This window comes from Anabrus simplex, chromosome 13, assembly GCF_040414725.1.
Source record: "Anabrus simplex isolate iqAnaSimp1 chromosome 13, ASM4041472v1, whole genome shotgun sequence".
Classification (NCBI taxonomy): Eukaryota; Metazoa; Arthropoda; class Insecta; order Orthoptera; family Tettigoniidae; genus Anabrus; species Anabrus simplex.
The window spans coordinates 19,089,282-19,105,004 of NC_090277.1; the positions used below are offsets into that span (position 1 = coordinate 19,089,282).

The 15,723-nt window shown below is 38.7% G+C and overlaps 1 protein-coding gene across 1 annotated transcript in view; it reads right to left on the minus strand.

Moving 5' to 3' along the window:
• defl (Integrator complex subunit 7) overlaps nt 1-15,723 on the minus strand; it is a 438,395-nt gene that overhangs the window by 375,540 nt on the left and 47,132 nt on the right. The window contains exon 2 of the mRNA XM_067157240.2: nt 4,534-4,663. Within this exon, the coding sequence (XP_067013341.2) occupies nt 4,534-4,663 (130 nt within the window). The remainder of the gene's footprint in view (nt 1-4,533; nt 4,664-15,723) is intronic.

A 15,723-nucleotide genomic window follows, 5' to 3' on the forward strand; every position in this document is an offset into this window, starting at 1 on the left:
CTGATGATGGCTTCCTCCCGGGTAAAATATTCCGGAGGTAAACTAGTCCCCCATTCGGATCTCCGGGTGGGGACTACACGAGAGGGAGCGATCATCAGGAAGATGGATAATGACATTCTGCAAGTCGAGCGTGGAATGTTAGAAGCTTGAATCGTAGTGGTAGGTTAGAGAATCTGAAAAGGGAGATGGATAGGCTAAAGTTAGATGTAGTTGGTATAAGTGAAGTACGTTGGCAGGAAGAACAAGATTTTTGGTCAGGCGACTACCGAATTATCAACAAAAAATCAAACAGGGGAAATGCAGGAGTTGGTTTAATAATGAATAAGAAAATAGGGCAGCGGGTAAGCTACTACGACCAGCATAGTGAAAGAATTATTGTCGTCAAGATAGACACCAAACTGATGCCCACCACAATAGTGCAGGTCTACATGCCTACTAGTTCAGCGGGTGATGAGGAAATCAAAAGAATATATGAAGAGATAGAAGATCTAATACAATACATAAAAGGTGACGAGAATCTAATTGTGATGGGAAACTGGAATGCAGTGGTAGGCCAAGGAAGAGAAGGTAGTACAGTAGGAGAATTTGGATTGGGACAAAGGAACGAAAGAGGAAGTCGGCTGGTTGAATTCTGCACTGATCATAATTTAGTCCTTGCCAATACTTGGTTCAAACACCACAAACGACGGCTGTATACGTGGACGAGACCTGGAGACAATGGAAGGTATCAAATGGACTTCATTATGATTAGGCAGAGATTCAGAAACCAGGTGTTGGATTGCAAACCTTTCCCAGGAGCAGATGTGGACTCCGACCACAACTTGCTGGTCATGAAATGCCATCTGAAGCTGAAGAAATTGAAGAAAGGAAAGAATGCAAAAAGATAGGATCTAGACAAGCTGAAAGAAAAGAGTGTGAGGGATTGTTTCAAGGAACATGTTGCACAAGGACTAAATGAAATAGCTGAAGGAAACACGATAGGGGAAGAGTGGAGAGTCATGAAAAATGAAGTCAGTAGGGGTGTTGAAGAAATGTTAGGAAGGAAGAAAAGATCAACTAAGAATCAGTGGATATCTCAGGAGATACTAGACCTGATTGATGAACGACGAAAATACAAGAATGCTAGAAATGAAGAGGGCAGAAAGGAATACAAGCAATAAAAGAATCAAGTGGATAGAAAGTGCAAGGTAGCTATGGAAGAATGGCTGAAGGAGAAGTGCAAGGATGTCGAAGGCTGTATGGCCCTGGGAAAGGTAGATGCTGCATACAGGAAAATCAAGGAAACCTATGGAGAAAGGAAATCTAGGTGTATGAATATTAAGAGCTCAGATGAAAAGCCACTTCTAAGGAAAGAAGACAAAGCAGAAAGATGGCAGGAGCATATCCAACAGTTGCATCAAGGTAAAGATGTAGATAATTTGGTTTTGGAACATGAAGAGGCTGTTGATGCTGATGAAATGGGAGACCCAATTTTGAGGTCAGAGTTTGACAGAGCTGTGACCTAAATAGGAACAAGGCACCTGGAATTGATGACATTCCCTCTGAATTACCGACTGCCTTAGGAGAAACCAGCATGGCAAGGTTATTTCATTTAGTGTGCAAGATGTATGAGACAGGAGAAGTCCCATCCAATTTTCGGAGGAATGTTGTTGGTGCTGACAGGTGTGAAAACTACCGCACCATTAGTTTAGTATCTCATGCCTGCAAAATTTTAACACGTATTATTTACAGAAGAATGGAAAAACAAGTTGAATCTGAGTTGGGAGAAGATCAGTTTGGCTTCGGAAGAAATGTAGGAACACGTGAAGCAATCCTGACTTTAGGTCTGATCTTAGAAGATCGAATCAAGAAGGACAAGCCCACGTACATGGCATTTGTAGATCTAGAAAAGGCATTTGATAATGTTGATTGGACCAAGCTATTTATGATTCTGAAAATGATTGGGATCAGATACCGAGAATGAAGAATTATCTATAATCTGTATAAAAATCAGTCTGCAGTGATAAGAATCGAGGGCTTTGAAAAAGAAGCAGCAATCCAGAAAGGAGTGAGGCAAGGCTGCAGTTTGTCCCCTCTCCTTTTCAACGTTTACACAGAACAGGAAGTAAAGGAAATCAAAGAGAAATTTGGAAAGGGAATCACAGTCCAAGGAGAGGAAATCAAAACCTTGAGATTTGCCGATGATATTGTTATTTTATCTGAGACTGCAGCAGATCTCAAGAAGTTGCTGAAGGGTATGGATGAAGTCTTGGGTAAGGAGTACAAGATGAAAATAAATAAGTCCAAAACAAAAGTAATGGAGTGCAGTCGAACGAAGGGAGGTGATGTAGGAAATATTAGTTTAGGAAATGAAGTCTTAAAGTAAGTACATGAATATTGTTACTTGGGTAGTAAAATAACTAATGATGGCAGAAGTAAGGAGGACATAAAATGCAGACTAGCACAAGCAAGGAAGAGCTTTGTTAGGAAAAGAAATTTGCTCACTTCAAACACTGATATAGGAATTAGAAAGATGTTTGTTTTTGAAGACTCGTGTTGACAGTGTCATTGTATGGAAGTGAAACATGGACGATAACTAGCTCAGAAAGAAAGAGAATAGAAGCTTTTGAAATGTGGTGTTACAGAAGAATGCTGGAGGTGAGATGGATAGATCGAATCACGAATGAAGAGATACCAAATCAAATTGGTAAGAGGAGATCGATTTGGCTAAATTTGATGAGAAGAAGAGATAGAATGATAGGACACATCTTAAGACACCCAGGACTTGTTCAGTTGGGTTTTGAAGGAAGTGTAGGTGGTAAGAACAGTAGGGGCAGACCAAGGTATGAATATGACAAGCAGATTAGAGCAGATGAAGGATGCAATAGTTACGTAGAAATGAAAAGAATAGCACAGGATAGGGTGGCATGGAGAACTGCATCAAACCAGTCTCAAACACATATTTATGAGGAACCCACTTTCCTACTACGTCTCGATACTTCTTTTCCTTACCCAGTTGAGCGTTAAAGTCCCCTATCTTGATGTTATTCATATTTATTTTATTCATTGTCTGATCAAGGAGATCCCAGAAATTATCGACTTCTTGCAGAGTTTCTGTTAGGAAATTTTTCTCATTGGTAGGGGCATGAGCATTTATGATAGTGTAAAGTTTGTTTGTGGTTTGTAAAGTTAGAATTGCAATTCTCGGTGAGATGACTTTAAAATCAATTAGGGAATCTATTATTTTCAAATTTACTATAAATCCTGTACCAAATTGGGGGCAATGTTTCATGACCCTTTGGCCTGGCTTCCCATTGTACACTCTATAACCTTGAGATTCAAACGAATCTCATTTCTTGGAGCCCTACCACAAGAATATTTTGCCTAACTAATTAATCTGTGAAGTTCTTGAGCTTTCCAGTTTTCAATAAGGAGTATGTATTGTGTGTCGCAATGTAGTTAATATGCTTATGTTTGATTCTATGTTTGTATGTTTGGTTATACATATGTATTTTTTAGTGTTCATATTCAATCTTGTCTTTTAGACGACTACCCACCAAATCCGATGTAGTCTTCTCCATCCTCAAGGGGTTGGACGGTGGAATTCTTTTACTAAAAAGCTTTTCCATATCTGACTATCAAAGGTTAACAACCTTAAGTGGAGCAAGCTCCAATTTACAACTACGGTTGTTAGCCGCAGAGGATATTTATTCAGGCGCCACTAACATGTGAAACAGACGCTGTTGGGGTACCGCCACTAACAAGTGGAACCGTTGTAACCTTTATTGCCTCAAGATGTTTATTTTCTGGCTGTAACTTTACAGCTTTAAGCCAACTCCTCTCTTCTCCAGGCTTGGGACCGGCAACAGCAACTACTGAGCTACTCAATCCACCCAGCAGATACTGCAGGCATAGGTTTAAATTTTAGAAGAAATAAAAGCATTTCAAAGTTCTCTACATAACTAATTATTCAGTTCTTCTTATTTAACCACAAATTTACAATTCTTGACTTACAGGGTTTTAAAATAACCGATATAATAATAATAATAATAATAATAATAATAATAATAATAATAATAATAATAATAATAATAATAATAATAATAATAATAATAATGTTACTGGTTTTACATCCCATTAAATATTTTTATGTTTTCTGGAAATGCTGAAGTGCCAGAATTTTGTCGTGCAGGAATTCTTTTACACGCCGGCAAATCTACTGACACGAGGCTGACGTATCTTCGAGCACCTTTCAATACCACTAGACTGAAACACGATCGAAGCTACTAACTTGGAGTCGGCTCTACTGTCTGAGTTACTCAGCCCGGCTACAGATAACAAGAAGGAAGAAGCTTCACCAACAGTAACTTGTGTGCTGTTTCCAGTTATCAGGGCAGATTGTACCAAGTTCAACAACACATCCTGGTGCTGCCCTCACACTGTGTGGAGTAAGCCTTGGCAGGAACCTCGAAGGCACAAGTAAGATAACAACAAGAAACATGTCAATGGATATTTAACAAACACGGCCAAGAAAACAAATTCATATCAGCTTACCCAACTCTGAAGACGTCAGCAAGTTTCAACAGAGATGAATTGATGAGGATAGGAAATGGATATTTTTCAAAAAGTCTCGGAAACCTAACAATGGCTTCACACTGCTCTCCAACACGCCCCGAGCGAAGACCTGCAAACAAACAAGCACTCATATTTCACTGTACACCTAACTACAGCTACAACCGTCCAAAGAAAGGAGCAGAGTCAAAGACTTTTACAAGATCCCTAAACACCATTAGCTAAAAATAAGAAATTTACAAAATATCCAGTAACAGAAAGTAGCAACATGCTCCTTTTTCGAGGACGGAAGACGGTGAGGACTGATGCATTTCGTAGGTCAGTAAGAATGGTTTCAACATTCGAAATTGTGGCAATAACCATGTTCCACAATCTAAACAAAACATACATACTGTCCCCTTCAAAATTGGTAAAAATCATTTATTGGAAAATATTTTATTTCTACTGTGTGTTGAAATATTATTTCGTGAACCAGGAAGGGAGTTTTATCACATCGAGTCGGCTGAGCGAGATACGCCAGGTGTCAGGGAATTCCACTCAAGGGCAAACGAGGGGAGAGCGCAGATACAGTTAGCCAAATAACCTTCAAATCAGCCGTGAATGCCACGTGACCAGGCAGAATGTGTGTCAAGTGCTCGATCGATAATAGTGAAGGTGCATGACGTCTGACTATGGCAGCCAATCAAGCGATTAATTTGGTGCGAAGTTAATAAATTAACCAATCGCTTATGAGGAAAAGACGCACCCCTGTCTTAAGACAGTGAATAATGGATTTTCCTAAGGAAAATTTACTCAGAAATTTCTACCTCTGAACACGTCGTGTGGAGAATTACTCTAGCTTCAACTACGGACGGAAGAAGACGCACTTCGCTTGCTGAGGGAACTTCGTCATTCAGAGACTACAACTTGTTGCAACTGCAGTTCAGATATTTACGGATTCCACCTATAATTCAACAGATTTTAAAAGTTAAGTTTCTTTCCCATCTTATCAAACATCGGTGTGAGTTTTGGACCTTGTCTCAGACGTGATTTTCAGTTTCAGCTTCACAAGAAATTCCACAGAAGAGATCACCGGTTCGAGTTCAAGTCAGGATGCCAGTCTTCTTTCTTGGTGAATGGTGTGATTTCCAGCGCGCCAGCATGTCTCCAATGCACGAGTAAAATGTGAGGCAGTCCAGGCGGGCGTGACCAGGATCGATGGTGCGTAATGTGATAATGCACTAGGTCATCAGCCCGAGTTCTACAACCGACAGTCACCACCAAGTAATATTTAAACTTTGTTATTCTTTCTTTCCTTTTGTAATGTAATTGTAATGACATAGCCTCTACTTATTTGTTTAGAAACTTTCTATTAGTTAGAATTTTTTCATCTCTTCTTTCTTGGTGATGGTAGATTGAGGATGTGTGAGTATTTGAACCTATTAGTTTGTTTGAGTGGATGTCTTCGAGAAGTGTTTCAACTGTCCCGAGTTCATTGTGGCAGGAGAAATAAATGTAAAACGACCTCAACGTTAAACTAAGACTATTTGAATATTTTTAGACTTAAAATGAGATCAAATGGGACAGTAATTTCGTAGATTCTATTATGTCAGAGTTCATTCTTCAATTATGCGACGTATGGTTGAATTTTGTGTGCAATAGAGTCATTTGAAATATTATTGTGCAGTAGCTTCCGCACGTATGATCTTGCGCGGCCAGGGATAATAATAATAATAATAAAAAAAATAATTTAACTAAATTATCGCGTAAAAGAACACCTAAGGTCATGAGCATAATATTAGTTATTATTGAATATGGTTGATGTGCGCTCATTTATAATAATTTAGGCCTGGGAAATGGCAGTATCTGACCGATACAATTTTTTATATATTTGCTGTGTTGTGATGATTAGTTGACTGGTAGATGGATATTATTGAATTCAGCAGTCGAGCTGTGCATCCATTTGTGAGTCAATTTAAGAATAAAATATGTTACTTGATGTAATTTCTTCGTTGTGAGTGCAGATTAATCAAGAATCACAATTATAGTGGAGGAGTAAAAATAAATATCGTAGCTCATGAACCGCGTGCGCGGAATGTTAATTCTGGCCTATGTTTAAGCGATTTTATCGATGATTTTTGGATGATTTTGTGTTCGTAAATTTTCTCTGAACATCGTCGTATAACTATGTTCTTTAATAAAGTGACAATCATTGCTCTGTCACATTTCCAGTTGATGAGAGGAGGTCACCACGATAGTGTCATCATGAGAATAATTTTCCTAACTTTGTCTAAACATGAAAATTAATAGTCAAGGGCTAGCGTTCGTGTAAATATGTATATAATATTTCCGTGTATCTTTGTGTGAGTGTAGTGTGTGTGATTTGACTGTATTTTGCTTAATGTAAGTTTCAAATCCATATTTGTGATGATGCTCTTCGTTATTTCGTGGAATTTTGGCCTGATTTACGCCAACTTTAGTGGTTCACCATTTGAATGAATTTAAACCTTTAGTGAATTTTATTCGTTTTTAAGGAAGAATAGGATCTTATTTAACGAATACACATAAATAAGTATAGGCCATGTCAGTGGATTGAACTCACAAAATCAAAAATTGTAAGCGTTAATTAATTAATTATTTCAATTAATGGATAAACATAGATTGACATAATGTCAAGTTCCAAGCTATTATGTGAGAAGCAACTACTAAATAATTATAAAGTTGAGTTTATTAATTAATTTAAAGGTCAAGGAAGACGATTTAACCATAATTTTATGAGAGAAAATTTTTTATTTAATTTTCAAAGAGGAATGAAAATGATCATTTTCAAACTTGTTTAAAATCAAATCTATGAAGGAAGGAAGTTTATTTTCAAGTTATTAAATTATCAATGGGAGAGATCATCTCAAATCAATTATTATTAATTATTTAATTAATTTTCCACTAAAAATATAAATATTAAATTTGCAGATTCAGCCATTTGCTGTTCCGTTTTTCGATGAAGTGTCTATGTGATTACGACATAAAAGAAGACAAATCATATAAACAAAATACCTAGATTTTGTAAATTATTGTGAAGTTTATGAAGAGCAGTAGTTATAATAAATGTGTAAAACCTATTTAGCTTTCTCTCATTTGCCACTAGTTCATCATCTATCCCTGCACTTTAAAATTTTCGCACAGCCGATAAGCGAACGATCTACACCCTGGAGATCTTCGCTCACCGGCCGAGCTGAGCCCGGCATGACGGGTGCAGGTATAGATTTGGCGGCCAACGTGTTAAGGCCCGATTTATTGGCTGTACCAATAAAAGAACTCGATCTTGTAGTCCAGAATTTGGATGCAAACAAGATGCAGTGGCAAATTAAAAATTTCAGGTTTATTTTGTGACATTTATTAGCCCAAATTTTTGTGGCGAACTACGCTCATGTTAAAGGTTAGGAAGGGCCTTGGTGCTATATTATAAACAAAATCTGGATGATATTTTCAAAATTTATCTTTTGCGGCAGATTTCCGCATAGTTTGGACTTAAATTATAAGATATTACTTTATGCGATAATAATCTTCTTTTATGACTGTGAATTCAATCCACACGTGACTGTCGATCGGAACTCGGGTATTAGACCATCGAACCTGGTCCGTCCAATGTCTGAACTGCTAGTTGTCTCAAATTAGAATGGGTACTGTTACTATGGAGGATCTTCGTAGTCTCCTAGAGGTAGTGACTGCGGACTTGAAAGACAGTTTGGAACAAAAGTTAAACGAAAACAGTAACTTATTGAAACAGGAGCTAAAAGTTGAGCTAAATGAAAATAGTGACTTATTGAAACAGGAGCTAAAAGTTGAACTAAATGAAAATAGTGATTTATTGAAACAGGAGTTAAACGAAAACAATAACTTACTGAAACAGGAGTTAAAACGTGAGTTAGGTGAAAACAATAAATTGTTAAAGCGTGAGATTAGTGAGAATGTGAATGCAGGACAGGACAAACTCAAACAAGATCTTAAGGGTGTCCTAGAGGAAATTCAAGCTAGGACGGATGAAAACTTAGGGAAACTGCACATGGACGTTAAATTATTTAACGGAAAATTAGCGTCGGTCCAAAGCGAGTTGGTGTCCGTTAAGCAAAAATTTTCTAACCTGAAAGGGGAAATCCAGGCCGGAATCGATAGCTCCATGTCAGCGATGTCAAATGAGTTTAGCGAAAGGCTAGCCAAAGTACAGACAGGAATACTGCATGGACTAGACCAATACAAGGACGAAGTAAAGGGAAATTTTAGGACCATTGAAGAGAAAATTAGTGACAATGCCGAGGACTTGTCTGCAACTAAAACCGCATGGAGCAGGAAGTTCACCGAAATCTATGAAACGGTAAAACAGGTGGAGAAGGGCGTAATAGCCGAGATTAAGGTAGCCCAAGTCACTAATTCGGAGCGACTCGAATACTTTTATGAGACGATCGAGGAGACCCAGCAGAGTCTTAAAACGATGGACAAGGAAATAAGTGAAGTTAGAGCCAGTTTGGAAGTCTACAAACAGGAATTACAGGGAGAAATACAGGAGCTTACCAAGGAACTAAAGCTACTCAAGTTACAAGGAGAGAGTAATAACATTGTAGCTAATTCTCTGTTAGAACGGCAGGGACAACTGGAGAAACGTGTGTCCGGGGAAGCTCAATTCTCAACTCCCAAGACCGATGAAAGAGTAATTCTAAACGTTCCCGTAAACACCACCAACCCATTTTTAGAGCCTGTTAGAGGGGAAACGAGTCAACTGAACACTTCTGGTCAAACCCAAATCGTGAATATAATACGATTACATGAGGATCACCCAAAGAAATTTAATAATGTAAAAGGAATAACCCCCAAGAGTTTTATTAACGAATTGCAGGAGTTCTTCCGAGACAATAAAATTCCTGTGGAACGTCAGCTACGAGTAACCGAGAGATACCTGGAAAACTCAGTGTTGACGTGGTTTACAGCCTTCCGATACTCGTTTGACGATTTTGAAGGTTTTAAAAGGGCATTTTTAGAGAAGTACTGGAACTCAGATATTCAGGACCAGCTTAAGACAGAACTGTACGCTAAGAAATATGCTCAGTCCACACCCACGCGCTTCTCAGAATTTTTTTCAAGTCAATTACGCAAATTGCGTGAGCTTGACGCACCACCTACAGAAACTGAATTAATAAAGGTCATTGTAAGACAGCTGCCTGCGGATATCCAAAGAATTATGATAGCCTCGAACGTTCAGACGGCAATTCAAGCAGAGGCTATTCTCAGACAGTTAGATATGACATCCAGGGAGCCATCTAGGCGAAGTACAAACCCAGAGCAACAGGTGTTCCATGCAACTGTCAATCGACCAGACGACAGGAACCTTACCAGCCAAGGGAGAAACCGGAATCGCGAAAATGAAGAAAGACCGTCTAGGGATCGTTCTCCAAGACCAGGCTATAGGAACGAAAGAGAATGGAATTACTACCGGCGGAACAATCGAAGAAGGCCGTATGAAAATAATAGAGATCGCTGGAGAAGAGAACCCAACGACCGCAGACTCGAAAACCGGAAGAGGAACTGGAGGCAAGAAGAGCGTGAAAAATATCTCCGCGAGCTCCAACAATCCAACCAAGAACGACGCAAATGGCACCGTGCTATCCACGACCAAGACGTCAATCCGGACATGGTCGGCGCCGAGAGCCTAGAATACCAGAGAGCCAAAGAAAAGGAAGAAAGGGAACGTCCTGAAAGGGAAGAACAGAGTCAGGGCGCTATTAAAAAAAAAAAAACAATCCCTGAACTAACGGGAGATAATCTGAATTCTAGCCCTTGTATTAACAATAAAGCAAGATAATGAATCATCTTCGACTACTGGGCGCAGCATTAGAAGCGGACAACAGGAGGCTACGTGCCGGAACAAGAGCTGAAAATATGGCTTAGAAGTGTGACACATGTTTACCACTCAAATTTTTCAGGGAACATGTTAAGGGTCTATTTCCAGCATTAATGATTTCATCTTCCGACTAAATCATTAACCAACCAAGGGAGAAAATGTCCCCTTCAAAATTGGTAAAAATCATTTATTGGAAAATATTTTATTTCTACTGTGTGTTGAAATATTATTTCGTGAACCAGGAAGGGAGTTTTATCACATCGAGTCGGCTGAGCGAGATACGCCAGGTGTCAGGGAATTCCACTCAAGGGCAAACGAGGGGAGAGCGCAGATACAGTTAGCCAAATAACCTTCAAATCAGCCGTGAATGCCACGTGACCAGGCAGAATGTGTGTCAAGTGCTCGATCGATAATAGTGAAGGTGCATGACGTCTGACTATGGCAGCCAATCAAGCGATTAATTTGGTGCGAAGTTAATAAATTAACCAATCGCTTATGAGGAAAAGACGCACCCCTGTCTTAAGACAGTGAATAATGGATTTTCCTAAGGAAAATTTACTCAGAAATTTCTACCTCTGAACACGTCGTGTGGAGAATTACTCTAGCTTCAACTACGGATGGAAGAAGACACACTTCGCTTGCTGAGGGAACTTCGTCATTCAGAGACTACAACTTGTTGCAACTGCAGTTCAGATATTTACGGATTCCACCTATAATTCAACAGATTTTAAAAGTTAAGTTTCTTTCCCATCTTATCAAACATCGGTGTGAGTTTTGGACCTTGTCTCAGACGTGATTTTCAGTTTCAGCTTCACAAGAAATTCCACAGAAGAGATCACCGGTTCGAGTTCAAGTCAGGATGCCAGTCTTCTTTCTTGGTGAATGGTGTGATTTCCAGCGCGCCAGCATGTCTCCAATGCACGAGTAAAATGTGAGGCAGTCCAGGCGGGCGTGACCAGGATCGATGGTGCGTAATGTGATAATGCACTAGGTCATCAGCCCGAGTTCTACAACCGACAGTCACCACCAAGTAATATTTAAACTTTGTTATTCTTTCTTTCCTTTTGTAATGTAATTGTAATGACATAGCCTCTACTTATTTGTTTAGAAACTTTCTATTAGTTAGAATTTTTTCATCTCTTCTTTCTTGGTGATGGTAGATTGAGGATGTGTGAGTATTTGAACCTATTAGTTTGTTTGAGTGGATGTCTTCGAGAAGTGTTTCAACTGTCCCGAGTTCATTGTGGCAGGAGAAATAAATGTAAAACGACCTCAACGTTAAACTAAGACTATTTGAATATTTTTAGACTTAAAATGAGATCAAATGGGACAGTAATTTCGTAGATTCTATTATGTCAGAGTTCATTCTTCAATTATGCGACGTATGGTTGAATTTTGTGTGCAATAGAGTCATTTGAAATATTATTGTGCAGTAGCTTCCGCACGTATGATCTTGCGCGGCCAGGGATAATAATAATAATAATAAAAAAAATAATTTAACTAAATTATCGCGTAAAAGAACACCTAAGGTCATGAGCATAATATTAGTTATTATTGAATATGGTTGATGTGCGCTCATTTATAATAATTTAGGCCTGGGAAATGGCAGTATCTGACCGATACAATTTTTTATATATTTGCTGTGTTGTGATGATTAGTTGACTGGTAGATGGATATTATTGAATTCAGCAGTCGAGCTGTGCATCCATTTGTGAGTCAATTTAAGAATAAAATATGTTACTTGATGTAATTTCTTCGTTGTGAGTGCAGATTAATCGAGAATCACAATTATAGTGGAGGAGTAAAAATAAATATCGTAGCTCATGAACCGCGTGCGCGGAATGTTAATTCTGGCCTATGTTTAAGCGATTTTATCGATGATTTTTGGATGATTTTGTGTTCGTAAATTTTCTCTGAACATCGTCGTATAACTATGTTCTTTAATAAAGTGACAATCATTGCTCTGTCACATTTCCAGTTGATGAGAGGAGGTCACCACGATAGTGTCATCATGAGAATAATTTTCCTAACTTTGTCTAAACATGAAAATTAATAGTCAAGGGCTAGCGTTCGTGTAAATATGTATATAATATTTCCGTGTATCTTTGTGTGAGTGTAGTGTGTGTGATTTGACTGTATTTTGCTTAATGTAAGTTTCAAATCCATATTTGTGATGATGCTCTTCGTTATTTCGTGGAATTTTGGCCTGATTTACGCCAACTTTAGTGGTTCACCATTTGAATGAATTTAAACCTTTAGTGAATTTTATTCGTTTTTAAGGAAGAATAGGATCTTATTTAACGAATACACATAAATAAGTATAGGCCATGTCAGTGGATTGAACTCACAAAATCAAAAATTGTAAGCGTTAATTAATTAATTATTTCAATTAATGGATAAACATAGATTGACATAATGTCAAGTTCCAAGCTATTATGTGAGAAGCAACTACTAAATAATTATAAAGTTGAGTTTATTAATTAATTTAAAGGTCAAGGAAGACGATTTAACCATAATTTTATGAGAGAAAAATTTTTATTTAATTTTCAAAGAGGAATGAAAATGATCATTTTCAAACTTGTTTAAAATCAAATCTATGAAGGAAGGAAGTTTATTTTCAAGTTATTAAATTATCAATGGGAGAGATCATCTCAAATCAATTATTATTAATTATTTAATTAATTTTCCACTAAAAATATAAATATTATATTTGCAGATTCAGCCATTTGCTGTTCCGTTTTTCGATGAAGTGTCTATGTGATTACGACATAAAAGAAGACAAATCATATAAACAAAATACCTAGATTTTGTAAATTATTGTGAAGTTTATGAAGAGCAGTAGTTATAATAAATGTGTAAAACCTATTTAGCTTTCTCTCATTTGCCACTAGTTCATCATCTATCCCTGCACTTTAAAATTTTCGCACAGCCGATAAGCGAACGATCTACACCCTGGAGATCTTCGCTCACCGGCCGAGCTGAGCCCGGCATGACGGGTGCAATACATACATACATACATACATACATACATTATTATAGACCGTTAGGCCTTTCAGCATTAAGTCTGAAAGCCTCTGCGAATTTACGAAATGTCGCCACAATCCCTTATTTGCAACTAGTGCTGTGGCCTCATTTAATTCTATACCTCTTATCATTAAATCATTAGAAACTGAGTCTAACCATCATCGTATTGGTCTGCCTTTACTTCTCTTACCCTCCATAACAGAGTCCATTATTCTCCTAGGTAACCTATCCTCCTCCATTCGCCTCACATGACCCCACCATCAAAGCCGGTTTATGCGTACAGCTTCATCCATAGAGTTCATTCCTAACTTAGCCTTTGTCTCCTCATTCAGAGTATCCTCCTGCCATTGTTCCCACCTGTTTGTACCAGCAATCATTCTTGCTACTTTCATGTCTGTTACTTCCAACTTATTCATAAGACATCCTGAGTCCACCCAGATTTCACTCCCGTAAGGCAAAGTTGGTCTGAAAACAGACCAATGTAAAATCAGTTTCGTCCGGGAGCTGACTTCCATCTTACAGAACACTGTTGATAGCAACTGCGAGCTCAATGCATTAGCTTTACTGCACCTTGATTCAATCTCACTTACCATATTACCATCGTGGGAAAACACACATCCTAAATACCTGTTACAGCTTTGTATCACCAATCTGACATTCAATTCTCTCAGATTTCTTACCTACTGACATCAATTTAGTCTTCGAAAGGCTTAATTTTCATACCATACTCATTGCACCTACTTTCAAGTTCCAAGATATTAGACTACGGCCACACGAGCAGTTAATGCTGTTAGAAGTCAGCATGTCACCATGTGTTGCAATGTGATGAGCCACACTTGCCAGTAAATGCAGTTCAAAGACTTGCTGTTGAAGGGATAGGCCAGAGCCCATTTCTTTGACTGCATAAGCTGTTGAACAGTGGCCACACGAGACGGTATTTACTGCGTATTTTATTTTCGTTCATTACGTAAACACTAGTACATTTACGAAATATGGATTATGTGGACAGTGAACATTTCATTCTGGAAGTGGAGAAGTACCCATGTAGCGGCGTTAAGAAGCTCCCCCCCCCCCCCCCCCCGCACCTCCCACAATATTATAATTGAAAATGGGCCCCTCATTTCCTGATGAAGAAAGTTACGCCTAATTTATTCGTCCTGGAGATTTTCTACCTTTATTTGTTTACAGACAGATATAACTTTCTGTACCCTAGGCCTAGATATACTTAGTTCACTACAGATCAGAGAGTGGTCTGTTTCATCGAAAAATCCACAAAAAACCTGTACATTCCTAACAGATTTCCTGAATTCAAAATCTGTTAAGATATAGTCTATTATGGATCTGGCACCCCTAGCCTCCCATGTGTACGGCCTTATGCTTGAAGGATGTATGTGTAACTGCTAAACCCATACTAGCACAGAAGTCCAGCAAACGCCTCCCATTCCCATTAGCTTCCATATCTTCCCCACATTTACCAATTACCCTTTTGTATCCTTCAGTTCTATTTCCAACTCTCGCATTGAAATCGCCCATTTGCACTATCCTGTCCTAGCTGTTGACCCTGACTACGATGTCACTCAATGCTTCATAAAACTTGTCAACTTCCTCCTCATCTGCACCCTCACATGGTGAATACACGGAGACAAATCTCGTCCTTATTCCTCCAACTGCCAGATCTACCCACACCATTTGCTCGTTTACGTGCCTAACAGAAAATACACAGATAGGTCTTATGGCGACGATGGGACAGGAAAGGCCTAGGAGTGGGAAGGAAGCGACTGTGGCTTTAATTAAGGTACAGCTCCAGCATTTTCCTGGTGTGAAAATGGGAAACCATGGAAAACCATCTTCAGGGGTGCCAACAGTGGGGTTTGAACCGACTAACTCCCAGATGCGAGCTTACAGCTTTGCCGTACCAACTATGATAATAGAATTCATGAATGTAGACTTTTGTTGTTCAGTCCATATCAACGCCGACGTGTGGTAACTGGCGATGGTCGTCCTAACGTGGTCCGTATCAACAAGGAAAATTGTGAAGATGATTTTAAAAATTGTAAAGGAAGAAAAATAAGACAAGAGGGAGTCATGAAAGAACTGCCTAACATCACAGAGTCTACAATATTGAATGACATTACATTGACCGTTGTTTTGTTGTGATGTGCCATTCATCTTCGATACATGCGTCCCGACTAAAACAACCTGCCTGAATAGCTAGGGTGTTAGTATGCCATTCCTCTGGTTCACACATTTTCTGATAACCACAGGGATGTTATCCA